Source organism: Cebus imitator, unplaced genomic scaffold, assembly GCF_001604975.1.
Source record: "Cebus imitator isolate Cc_AM_T3 unplaced genomic scaffold, Cebus_imitator-1.0 Scaffold206, whole genome shotgun sequence".
Lineage (NCBI taxonomy): Eukaryota > Metazoa > Chordata > Mammalia > Primates > Cebidae > Cebus > Cebus imitator.
This window is the reverse complement of record NW_016107521.1, coordinates 3,251,271-3,265,019: the sequence shown is the minus strand read 5'-3', so window position 1 is coordinate 3,265,019 and position 13,749 is coordinate 3,251,271. Positions and strand designations below refer to the sequence as shown.

The 13,749-nt window shown below is 40.7% G+C and overlaps 1 protein-coding gene across 5 annotated transcripts in view; it reads left to right on the top strand.

Annotated features, from left to right (window-relative positions):
* The window catches only part of RABGAP1 (RAB GTPase activating protein 1), a 178,395-nt gene that overhangs the window by 146,862 nt on the left and 17,784 nt on the right, over nucleotides 1–13,749 (top strand). For 4 of the 5 annotated variants that reach the window (XM_017548363.2, XM_017548364.2, XM_017548366.2 and 1 more), the window contains 2 exons: nucleotides 907–948; nucleotides 1,197–1,325. In XM_017548363.2, the coding sequence (XP_017403852.1) occupies nucleotides 907–948; nucleotides 1,197–1,325 (171 nt within the window). The remainder of the gene's footprint in view (nucleotides 1–906; nucleotides 949–1,196; nucleotides 1,326–13,749) is intronic. The other variant, XM_017548365.2, reaches the window with a different exon arrangement.

Sequence of the window (13,749 nt, the reverse complement as noted above, 5' to 3'; positions counted from 1 at the left end):
TATACTCTTTGGTATCCTCTTTTTAAATTTCATATACTTGAACATACACATCTGTACTATCCTTTTTAATTATGCTATATTCAAAACATACAAAAATTCATAAAGAATTTGTATCTACCACTCAGCATGAAATATCCTAAGAAACAGAAGAAATAAATATTACCCAAATATGTCATTTTTCTTAGTTGTTGCCAAGTATCCCATTATTTGGATGTGCCATACTTTATGTAACCAATTTATAATCACAAACCTTTAAACTGTATCTAGTTTTTCACTAGTATATAAACTGTCGGTTAAGTAGCTACTAAGGGCCAGGTGGCATGCTAAATATTTTACATAAACTTTTTAGCTAATTATCTCAGAAAACCCTTAGGAGAGTATTAGTTAGGGAAACTGAGGCCCAGGAGCTTAAGCAGTTTAACATGATCAACAGATGTTAGTGCTTCCCTTCCTTTGTTCTTAGCCCCAGGATTTGCAGAATGGAAGAAGCCCTGAGCAGATTCAGTTCTGGAATATAGGACTTATCAACAGAGTGGTTGCTGTACATGGATTGGGACAGCACAAGATAAAGGAAAAATCCCCCAAGAGTTATTTCCTGATAGATCCTAACTTTATGACTGCTTTTGGTTTAGAAGCATGGAATACTTTGCAAAAGCATTTCTTATGACTGAATGTGAGAATAGGGCAAGAAAAGCTCTTCTCTCAGAAAAATGGGAAACTGGGTCTTTAAGCAGCTTTTCAGTGGTCTTATAGTTTTTATTTTTCAAGGTAGTTTTGAGATAATACGTTTCCTTCCTTACTTAAGTTTTCACAATTTCTTTAAAAATGTGGGGTATTCTGAGGACAGATAGCATAATAGTCCAGATATAAACACTGACAGTGTTCTTTTTGTCTCTTCTCTTTCAGGGAATAAGTGTTATTTTTAATGTTGCCCTTGGATTATTAAAGGTACTTATTTATAAGCTGAGTTATCTGTCATTCCCTGTTTAGCCCTTGCAATACATTGATCGTAGTCTCATTCTAAGTAGTCACTATGCTCTGGCATTACCCCAACAGTGGATGTATGCAGGTGGCTCTGACAAAAGCTAAGAAATGTCTTCTGGGGACTGTAACAGTGCTGGGAATATAAAAAGTTTCTTGTGCATCCTTACAGCAACACATTTTTTCTATATGTGTTTGTATTTTCTTACTTCGAGACTTCAAAAGATGACCTGCTGTTGACAGACTTTGAAGGTGCCTTGAAGTTCTTTAGGGTTCAGCTTCCTAAGAGATACCGCTCAGAAGAAAATGCAAAAAAACTAATGGAATTAGCTTGCAACATGAAGGTAAAATAATTTTGCATTAGTTAAGATTTTGTTTTTCAGTTAGTATCTCACTATTCCTGATCAAGCTGTTAACATTTATAATACATAAATAATAATATTAATGATGATGTTTTCTTCTGTATTGTATAACTCTTAGCCTTTTTTCCCTAAAATACTTTCCTATATGTTACAATCCCATGAATGAAATCTCATTGCCCCCCCAACTCCCAAACTGTAGGGAAGAGTATTAATATCCCTGTTTTGAAGACAAACCAAAACAAAAAGAGGTTGTAGTTCCCTAGTCATATACCTAGTTAGTGGCAGAATTCAGGTTTCATGATTTCTTCTGTGCTGGCTTTTGTTAGGGAGGGTGGTGGACAGGGTTTTGCTCTGTCACCCAGGCCAAAGTGCAGTGGTACAATTATAGTTCATTGCAGCCTTGACCTCCCAGGCTCAAGCAGTCCTCCCACCTCAGCCTCCTGAGTAGCTGGGACTACAGATATGCTCCACTACACCCAGCTAATTTTTTACCTTTTTTTTTTTTTTTTTTTTTGAGATTTGGGTTCTCACTATGTTGCTCAGGCTAGCCTCAACTCCTAGGCTCAAGTGATCCTCCCACCTTGGCCTCCCAAAGTGCTGGAATTATAGGAGTGAGCCACCACACCTGGCCTTAACTTTCAACAGTTGTTATGGTCAGAAATTCCCTACAGTGAAGCTATTAATACATGAAGAAAACTCAGTTTTATCACTTCAGATGTTATTTGTGATTTGCACAGTTTTTAAAGTAAAAAGATACAGGATCTTCTTGTGTTCATGTTACCATAATACTGTATTTTATTTTCTGTGGGCTTTTTTTGAGACAGGGTCTTACTCTTGTCACCCAGGCTGGAGTGCAGTGGTGCAGTCACAGCTCACTGTAGACTCAACCTCCCTGGGCTCACTTATTTAGGGCTTAGTTTCCGCATCTGTAAAATAATGTTTTACTTCTCATTCTGACTATGTGTCATACTGAACTAACCCAGATTACCCTTTTTTTTTTTTCTTTAAGATGGAGTCTCACTCTGTTGCCCAGGCTGGAGTGCAGTGGCGCAATCTTGGGTCACTGCAACCTCCTCCTCCCGGGTGCAGGCGATTCTCCTGCCTCGGCCTCCCAGGTAACTGGGACTACAGGCATGTGCCACCACACCCAGCTAATGTTTTATATATATATATTTTTTTTTAGTGGAGACAGGGTTTCACCATTTTAGCCAGGATGGGCTCGATCTCCTGACCTCATAAACCTGTCTCGGCCTCCCAAAGTGCTTGGATTACAGGCCTGAGCCACTGTGCCCAGCCTGGTCTTCTTTTTTTTTTTTTTGAGACGGAGTTTCGCTCTTGTTACCCAGACTGGAGTGCAATGGCGCGATCTCGGCTCACCGCAACCTCCGCCTCCTGGGTTCAGGCAATTCTCCTGCCTCAGCCTCCTGAGTAGCTGGGATTACAGGCACGTGCCACCATGTCCAGCTAATTTTTTTTGTAGTTTTAGTAGAGACGGGGTTTCACCATGTTGACCAGGATGGTCTCGATCTCTTGACCTCGTGATCCACCCGCCTCGGCCTCCCAAAGTGCTGGGATTACAGGCTTGAGCCACCGCGCCCGGCGCCTGGTCTTCTTTTAACACATAGAGAGGCTAAATAAAATACACCCCAAGAAATGTTTACATACCTGGAAGAACTTGAAATAAAAAAGAGAAATGCACAAGTATTTAAAACAAAGTAGCTCAACTAGTTTGTGTAAACTGAAAGAACACATCTCAGGGGAGTGTGGAACCATGTGTAGGTATTAGGGGTTTAATGCTCACACAGACATAGTGCATATGATTTGGGGCCTTTAGGAGGCAGTTAGAAAGTGAGGCCTTTGGATAAAGTTAGGACCTTGGAATGGCTCCCCTATCTGTTAAAGGAAGAAATACAAAAACTCTACCTATTTGCTTGAGAAACACTAGAAATCATAATATAAAATGAATGGTAGATTTGGGGAAAAAAATGGAAATAGAACTTTTAGGAATTAAAATAATCATCACAGTTTCCATTCCAGTTAAAATGTTACATAATTCACAGGTATTATGGCTAACAGTTAATGATAGTTTACCATGTGCTGTGTACTGTGGTTAAAGTGCTTTTATATGTGGGAATTAGCTACAGTACCATATGTACAGTGTTTAATATAGTGCCTGGTAGTAAGAGTTCAAGAAATGATGCCTACCACTATAATTATTTCCTCCCTGATTGTTAAGTAGATAACAAACATTCTGCAGTAATATTTTCAAAGAGAATAGGTTTGCACAGAGCATAGAACCAAGTGAGTTCTGAGATTCTTTGAGTCAGTCTTCCCACCTCAACCTGGTTCAACATACAAGAAAGAGGATGCTGCCTCTTGTTTGCTCATGATTTCTTTCCCACCAAAATCTACTCCTTTCTTAGTATCCCCATCTCAATTAGGGGTACCTGGTTACTCAGGCCAAAAACATTCCTGTCCTCTTGATTCTTTTCTCACAGTCCGTGTCTGTGCCTGTTGTCAGAATGTATCCTGACTCTGATCACCACCACCTTCATTATTAACATCCTAATCTAACCATCATCGTTCTCTCCTGTTCCCACAGCGGGCCCCCTCCCTGGCTGTTCTCTATCCCATCTCTCCTTTGCTGAAAACTCACATTTCCACCACCCGGAGGCATCCCGCATTCAATTTTGTTGCTTTTCTTTCCAAATGTTTTTTTATGCCTTCTTAAATAATTGAGTTCATATAGTCAATATTATTTTTCTTCCTTTTTCATGCAATTATGAGGATTTTCCTCACTGAGATATTATGTGTAAATAATAGGTTGTAAATGGTTATATAATTCCTCTGCTTGAATTTGCCCCACGATGCCACAGTTTATTTAACTGTGCCCCTCTTGGTTTTTTTGGTTTTAGTTTTTGTTGGGTTTTTTATTTTGTTTGTTTGTTTGTTTTTGAGTCAGGGTCTCGCTCTGTCACTCAGGCTGGAGTGCAGTGGTGTGATCTCGGCTCACTGTAACCTCCGCCTTTAGGGTTCAAGCAGTTCTCCTGTTTTAGCCTCCCAAGTAACTGGTATTACAGGCGTACAACCACACCCAGCTACTTTTTTGTATTTTTAGTAGAGACAGGATTTTCACCATGTTGGCTAGGCTGGTCTCAAATTCCTGACCTCAAGTAATCTACCCACCTTGGCCTCCTGGAGTGCTGGGATTACAGGCGTGAGCCACGTGAGCCGCCAAGACTGGCCTACCATTCTTTTTTAAATTTTTGTCGTTGTGATGGGAACAGTTTTATACGTAAAGATTCACTGGATTTTAGAGTTTTTCCTTAAACTCTGATTCTGTCTCCCATTACACATTTCCCCCTTCTCTTTCCGGTTCAGACACCCTGGCCTCCTTGCTGTTCTCAGACCTTTGTACTGGTTAGTCTCTCTACTGTAATGTTCTCCTGAATGTCTGCATGGCCTCACTGTCACCTCATCCAGTCTTCAGCGCATGTATCCATGCCTTCTCAAATAGGAACATCTAAAGCAGCAGTTCCCCCAACTTTTATGCCCTTATTTCCTTACCTTATCTTATTTTCCCCCACTGGAATGGAGGCTCTGCAGCAGAAGAGACAATCCCTTTGCTTTACTGCTGAATCCACAGCACCAAGAACAGGATCTGGCTTATAAATATTGTTTGAGTAAGTGAATGAATAAATACACTGTTGAATTTCTACCACGCGTTTTACAAAGAAGAGTTAACATGGATTTAGGCAAAGCTTAATATAGCTTCCAGCCAGAAGTTTCACCTTTTGGATTTACATTAGCTTGAAACACTTTAATAAGATATGGATCCTCTATTTCTGTATACGGAAAGGCGAGGAAAGTCCAGATAGGTAGTATCTAATGTCTTTTTTTTCCTTGCCTATGCCATCAATGAGTTAAGTCTGACAAGGCTGCCTTCAGTGTGTCTGCACAGCACATATATTTTGTGCTTAAATATGTAATCCTTTCTAGCCCTGGAGAACTTTACGTATTTGGGGTACACTTTGGATGTTCCCTCTATTTGCACATGATTTCAAGTGGGATAGTAGTTTTTCTTGAAATTGGCTCACAGTCTGAAAAACCTACAGATTCACCAGAACATGAAAGATGGGATTTTTCTGCCAGAAGGTGAGATATGGTATGTACAGTTTAGTTAGTGATGATTGGTTATCTTCTGGCAGCTATACTTAATACCAAAAAATACTAAGAGAGATACACACAGTAGTTGAACCTGTTATTGACAAAGAGGTAATTGAGTGGTAACTTGCCAGTTGAAAATTAGGAAAAGTAATTGGCAAGTGCATCATGAGCCTTGCATTCCATGGCTTGCGTGAGGTAGGAGTGCACATGATGATCTGTGGCTTGAGCCCATTAGACATTGAAAGGGTGGTTCATGATACGTGGTTCCAAAAGCTTGTTCAGAAACAAGGTTTTGAACTTTTTCATGTGGAATTTACAGAGGTAACTTTTGCTGTAAAACTCACTGAAATTCCTTTCCATAATTTTTTAAATGTTTGTAAATTGTGGCTTGGTTTACTCAGTTGTACAGTTGACCCTTGAACAACATGGTATGAACTGCATGGGTCCACTTTTTCAATAAAAGCTATACCAAGTATGCCTTCTGTCTCCCCTTCTACCTCTACCTCCTCCACTTCTGCCTCTGCTACCTTTGAGACAGAAAAACCAACCCCTCTTCCTCCCCCTCCTCAGCCTACTCATCGTGAAGACAACGAGGATGAAGACATTTATGATGATCTACTTCCACTTAATGAATAGTAAATATATTTTCTCTTCCTTATGATTTTTCTTAATATTTTCTCTAGCTTGTTATAAGAATTCAGTATATAATACCTATAACATACAAAATATGTATTAATTTATTTTATGTTACCACTGTGGCTTCTGGTCAATAGTAAGCCATTAGTAAGTAAAGTTTGAGGGAGTCAGAAGTTACACATGGATTTTCAACTGCACAGGGGGTCAGCGCCTCTGATTCATGTTGTTCAAGGGTTAACTATACTTCCTGAATAAGGTGAGAATTGGAAATACTTTGCCTCACATGCCACTCTAGGAAATAGATAGCTACTTTTGTTGTCATTGTTGTGTTTTTTGTTCTTTTGAGAAGGGTCTTTCTCTGTCACCCCGGCTGGAATGCAGTGGCACAATCATGGCTCACTACAGCCTTGACCTCCCAGATTCAGGCAATCCTCCCATGTCAGCCTCCCAAATAGCTGCGATTACAGGCATGCACCACTATTTCCTAGCTAATTTTTTTTCATTTTGTGTAGAGACAAGGTCTCACTGTGTTGCCCAGGCTGGTCTCAAACTCCTGGACTCAAGTGATTGTCCCAACTCTCCCTCCCAAAGTGCTGGGATTACAGGCATGCGCCACTACACCAGCCATTGTTGTAATTTGTATTATGATATTATTGTAATTTGTAGTATTGATACAGTTCTTAAAAGCCTCTTATTTCTTCCTCATAATACCTGTGAGATACAATAGAGCAAATCAAGTGACTTATCCAAGTTGTACCAACTGTATAGTGACAGCACCCTAGTAGAATGCAGGCTCCGACTGTGTGTTCCCAATGCTTTCCAACCCATTCCACTGCCTCTAACCATTGCAAAGGTGCAAGAATTAAATTTGGTGTGGCAATATCTGAAATGGCCACAAGATGGTATATAATACCATCTTGTGTGTTGCTCAAAAATGTCTGTATTTTTCTCTGTGCCTTTGGGATTTTTTTTTCTTTATAAATCTTTTTCTATCTCTGTCCTTACTTGCCTGTCTGTACTTTTGCCTTTTTCCAGGCCTTTTAATTCTCACATTCTCCCTCTTTCTTCTTAAAGTGAGACTTATTATGGGACTGAAATATTTTACTATTTCTTGAGGAGTTTAGATCCCCTGCTCCTAATCTAAAATTTAACAGTGTTCCTCAAAATTCATTTAGCTATCCATTGAACTTCTCCCCTTTTATGAATCAGTGACCTGATATAGAAAAATTGTTCCACTTCTGATAGAGGATCTAAAAGGAATTCCATTCTAAATAGATTATTCTAGAGGATCATTTATGATCTTGGGAGCTCCACAGCCCTTTCATACAATTGTGCCATGCATAGTCTTTAGAGGGGAATATTGAAAGATCTTTTAAATTTTTGATTCAAGAAATATGAGAGGGAAGCTCTTTCTTTATGTCTGTATAAACATTTTTGAGAACAAGTCAGATATATGAGGCTAGTTTAGAAGAAGTAAGAATCATGCTCTAAGAGATGGCCCAATGAGTTTCCTAGATCAAACTTGAAGACCATTTTGCCATAGACTCCTGCCTGAGGTGAAATGGAGCTGCTGAACCATTGCTTCATTTGAATTTGTCATTTTAAACAAATAAAGTGAATGTGCCAGACTTCAAACTACTTGTAAGAAAAGATAATAGTACAAAAACCAAATAGCAGTGTCTTCAAATTAATACAATTCTTAACCATTTGCTATTTGGAGAAACAGAAAACTCTTCAGCATTCAGAAGTATTTGCCCTTGGGGGATATTTTTATTCAAGAGCTTAAAAACAACACTGGTTTGAACTTCATTCTCTGTTCTAATCATTTGTGTAGTTAGTATATTTTAGATTTAAGCTCCCTGGATCAGTGACTTCATCAGTCTTGTTTGTTGATGGATTCACAGAATCTGACACAGTACTCTCATATAGTGAAATAATCCTCACCGTGAGCATATGAGGTCCCTTTAGGGATGTACATACTGAGACTTAGAGAATTGATGTAAACTCCCAAAGGATACAAAGTTAGTAACTAATGGAGTTGGGATTAGATCCCAAGAGTTTCAGACTCTGAAGTCAATTCTTACAGGCATTCTGCTTTAATGTAGATGACGGATTCTATGAATGGGACAGAAGCCATTTGTGTGTTATCCCTGTTTGGTGATGCTAGTAATGGAATGATGGGTAATTTGATCTCTATGTCAGAGTTCAAACTTATTCTCTGTACAATACACAAAGTTCAGTTCCTTATAATTAGACTAGACTGTAGTTTTATTTCTTTGCTTGTTCCTGCCTTTTAGAATCAGATTTTATGGAGGAAACTTCTCTTCTGAATGGGTGCTCTCTTTCTCTGTAATGAACCTAAATTTTGCCAGTTGTTGCAATGGTAGCTAGCGGTGGACACTGCCTTCTTAACAGGCTGATCTCCCTTAGTCCTTACCTGTTTGGGTTCTTTGGTACTAATTGCTTCTTGCATTTTAGAAAAACACTCTAGTGGTAGAACCAGAGTACCTAATTCTACTTAGTGATCTTTGAAGGAGTTCGAGTATTAACTGTTTGAAAAAATTAAATAAAAAGGCTCAAATTAAATAGAATGTTTATTTCCATTGGTAAATAGTGTAGGCCTTTGAGACCTTGGCTTTTATCTTGGCTCCACCTCTGTTGTATGACCCCAGGGTAGGTTAACATCACAGGGTTGTGAAAGAGGAATAAGATGATGCTTTTAAGTAGCTGCTGCTTGCATCCCTCAAATACCAGTGTTCTTCTGACCTGCCCTGTTTTGACTTTTCCCCAAGCATCCAGAGTACTTTCCTTAAGTCAGTTCAAGTCAACACATGCTTGTAGACTTTCTTATGTGTTCAGCACTGAGCAGGTAACAGAGATAAATAAGATATAAGAACCACCCCAGACTTTTTTTTTTTTTTTTTTTTTTTGGGGGGGGGAGAGAGTCTTGCTCTGTTGCCCAGCCTGGAGTGCAATGGCACAATCTCATCTCACTGCAACCTCCAACTCCTGGGTTTAAGTAATTCTGCCACAGCCTCCCAAGTAGCTGGAACTACAGGCGCATGCCACCACACCTGGCTAATTTTTTTGTATTTTTAGTAGAGATGGGGTTCCACCATGTTAGCCAGGATGGTCTCTCGATCTCCAGACCTCTTGATCTTCCCACCTTGGCCTCCCAAAGTGCTGAGATTACAGGCATGAGCCACTGCGCCTGGCCAGGCTTGCATTCTTACGCTGGTATTGCCACTTAACACTGGGTCCTTGACTTTGGACAGGTATGATGTGATCTATCTATAATAGGTATCACCTATGATATGATCTATGATATGACATGATGTGATCTAGATACGTCTTACTTCCTCATCAGTAAAATTAGGGAGATAATCCCTGCTCTACTCATCTCAGAAAGTTGTTTTGAGAAGTAAATAAAATAGTAGGTATGTAGGCATCTTGTTATCTTGAAAGTCCTGTGTAAATCTCAGGTTCTGTTTAATCAGTAACTGAAAATTAGTCCCTGTCCCAAGCATTAAACAGGATGATGGGGCTTGTGTCAGATTTCTTCTTTGAGACGGAGTCTCGCTCTGTCTCCCAGGCTGGAGTACAGTGGCACGATCTTGGCTCACTGCAACCTCCGCCTCCCAGGTTCAAGTGATTCTCCTGCCTCCGCCTCCCAAGTAGCTGGGACTACAGGTGCGTGCAACCACACTCAGTAATTTTTTGTATTTTTAATAGAGACGGGGTTTCACCTTGTTAGCCAGGATGGTCTCAATCTCCTGACCACGTGATCCACCCGCCTCGGCCTCCCAGAGTGCCGGGATTACAGATGTTAGCCACTGTGCCAGGCCCAGATTTTTTTTATTTAGCTTTTTGATCCTACCACACGAAGCAGTGAAGACTTTGGAGTCAGGATCTCCTTAACGTATCAGATTCTTTCTTACCCCCAACTATCCACCCAACTCACCCAACAATATGCTTCTCTCTTGCCGTGCACAGCTACTAATGTTCAGCCTCCCACCTCACTAGACTCCCTATGACTCCAGCTCAGCAGGGATTATGACTTTTGCAATACTTTTTAAAGTCAAACTTGGAAATCAGCTCCACTTCCAATGATAACCTATTTCATGCTTTTCTGTGTTAAATTGGCTGCTTAAAATGGCTCTTTGTAGCACATGTTCAGAGGGGTCACTCTGTCTCCTGATTTGGGACAGGATGCCAGGTAATAACAACAAATAGCAGCTAAAATTTATTGAAAATACTTCACTGGGTGCTAGGAACTCTTCTGAGGACTTTATATATATTTTATTTTTTTTGCTCTTCATAACAGTAGTCCTCATAAGGACTGTTAGGATTTTTACAGATGAGTAAGAAGAGGCTTAAGATTAGGCAGCTTGCCCTTGGTCACACAGTAAGTGTTTGGCAGAGCCAAGACTCCAGCCCTGGTCTCCTCCACCTCTTAGTAGGCAGGTTGTACCACCTCACGCCTGCCCAGGTGAGCGGCCACTCTCACTCTTTCCCCATGTGTGCGGCCCTTGATGTCACTGCCTGTTCCAGGGGCTGATAAGAGACTGGCTTCCCTAGGGCAAGTGGCATAGATTTTAAGAAGCACATACATAATCCAGTTCCTGTGACAGATGAATGACAAGTGAGTGACCAAAGGAGAGATGTTTTGGACTGAATTTGTGCTTCTGTCAAAATAACAAACTGGCATGTATCAAGTCTGTACCTGCTCTCTATTTTAAGATTTCTTAACCTGGGACAATGGATAGGCCTCAGGGGGCCCATGAGCCCTCCTAAATGGTAGGTATGTAGACTGTTTGATTGTGAAGGGAGACGGGAAGTTGGCTTTTGTGCACTCTTTATTGGAGAGGAACCATGGCTCTCTGGAGACTTTCAAAGTATTGCTATTTGTAACAGTGTTAAGAACCCCTTTGCTAATTACAGTGGGGTAAAAGGTTGGTTTTACCTAAATTACAAACCCAGTCTTATCCTAAGTATTTGTTAGGCTTCTTTTCCCCCAAGAAAGTATATTTAAACAGAACAAGGATTGAATTTCAAATTTAATCTTCTTTGAGGGCAAAAATACCTCTGTGTGTGAAGCTGTGATATCCAAAGCCTTCTGATAGGAATCAGCGAACAGCGGGAATGATTCAGAGCTCTGAGTCTAAATCCATAGCGTCCCTTGCTTCCTGAATTCAATTAAAAGTTAAAAGTAAGAGAGAAAATGAATCTTGGACTTCTGAGTCTCTGTTCATTAAGTATTTTCATGCTTGCTGTATGAAACGCATTAGGAATTTCACAATGAATAGGAGTTCCTGCCCTCATGGAGTTTGTACGTCGGCATCTATATGTACCTTTATATTGCTAATGCCACTGCACATAGTAGTGCTCAACTATTGGTTAAATAAATGTCCCTATTGCATCTTTATTAAGGTAAAAAGAAAGCCTATGGCTTTGATTTGTTTAACATCCCATTATTGTGAGTCCCAGTTACTTTCCAAGCATTGAGCACTGGAGATACAATAGTAAGCATAACAGATGTGGCCTGTCTCCTGGTGGGAAGACAGACAATTAAGTAGGAACCTAAGTAATTGTGAGCTTGGATTGATGCCAGGGAGGAATTGACTTTATGCTATGAGAATAGTTACATAACTGAAAGACCTGGCCTGACAGACGAGGGTATGAGGAAAGGCTTTGCTAAAGAAGGGGTGTTAGAACTGTAATCCCAGAAGCGAATAGGAGTGAGCCAGGTGTGAAGTTGTTCAGGCAGAAGGAACATGCTTGCATTGCATATCCACTTTGGTTGCCATTTCCATTCAAAAGAAAAGTCAATGCAGGGGAGAGGGAGTCCCTTTTCAGTAATTTAGCAAGCATTTCTTTTTCTTTTTTGAGATGGAGTCTCACTCTGTCACCCAGGCTGAAGTGCAGTGGCACAATTTCGGCTCACTGCAACCTCTACCTCCCGAGTTCAAGTGATCCTCCTGCCTCAGCCTCCTGAGTAGCTGGGACTACAGGTGCCTACCACTACACCTGGCTGATTTTTTGTATCTTTAGTAGAGATGGGGCTTCACCATGTTGGCCAGGTTGGTCTCAGTCTCCTGACTTCGTGATCCACCCACCTCGGCCTCCCAAAGTGCTGGGACTACAAGAATGAGCCACCGCGCGCGGCCTTTAGCAGGCATTTCTGGGTACTCGCTATGCATGGACAAGGGACAACAATGAGTGAGAGACAGTTCTGGCCTGGAAAAGACATTGATCATGTCACAGGCAGACTGAGAGGTGCTGGTCTCTCAGGTATAGCCTCAAAATGAGGCTTATATTGATCCTTCTGCTGCTGGTACCTTCTGGCTAACCATTCAGTTTTCAGGCATCTCTTCATCTTGGAATTGGTGCCTTAGAGGCAGCCTGAACTAGTTGGCTTTGCTATGTAGCCACCCATCCTGCATAAGTTAGCATCAGCTGTGAACCCATGAGAAGCTATAATGGTTTTTTTTTTTTTGATTTTGTGTTTGTGGTGAGTGTTTAAGGGAGAGAGGGAGAAAGAGACTGAGAACAGATGAGGCTAAAGACTGAGCTGGTAAACAAGTCAGGACTCTGGACCAGCAGAGTCTATGAAGATGACAGAGCTTTGTGTACACCCATTCCTGAGAGGTGACCCCTGAGGACTGATTCAGAAGTAAATGAAGACCATCAGCTAGAGAAACAAGGAGAGCTCTTAGAGAAACCTAGCATAATTATGAAAATGATAATTAAACAGCATTTCTGTTTTTCCTAATTATAAAAATAATTCATATTCAATGCAGAAAACTTGGAAGACATGGAAGTAAAAAGAAATACCCATATCCTATCATAAGAATACAAGATGCAAATGAGTTGTTGGTCTGTGTAAAGGTTCTATTAAAGTGCCATGGGCACCTCATAACCACTGCCCTCCCTTTAATTTACTCAGAATGCAAAAGCATTGGGATGAAGTGTTTTCTGCCCACAAGCCTCATTTATTTTCTGTTCCATTGCTATTGATCTTTTAGGATTGTCTGTACACTTACTGATAGCATAGACAATTTACTTAGGCGCTTTCTTTGTGAGTCACTTAGGTGCACAACAAAAGTTTACCCTAGCATTGGCCTTAAACTGCAGAAGATCTCAGCTTAAAGATGTCCCTCTCCAGTTTGTGGCCTCACCCCAGGTATTGAATGAGCATCTTTCTATAGATGTCAGCTGGAGCAGAATGCTGTCTTTCTGGCTGCCTAACCTTGGGCAGCAGCCAGACTCCAGGAATAGAGCAGACCTGCAAACAGCCTGACTAGAGGAGGTGTCCACAGTTAGTGGGAGGGGAACACACTCTCCCACTGAGAGCGTCTGGAGACGCTGACACCAACACGCAGCAAATGTGGGCCTATCACTTCCCCTTTCTAGGTCTTATTTCTTCATCTATAAAATAAGAAAGTTGGAGTGGAGTAGATCTGAGAATTGTAGTTACCTGGACCTGGGGATTAATAGGTAGATTTCCAAGTCATGACTTTAGTGCTGATTACTGAAGCTTCAAGAAGGCATGAACATTAGCTTTATACTCATTTTTTTTTTTCTGGGGTTTTTTTTTTCTTTT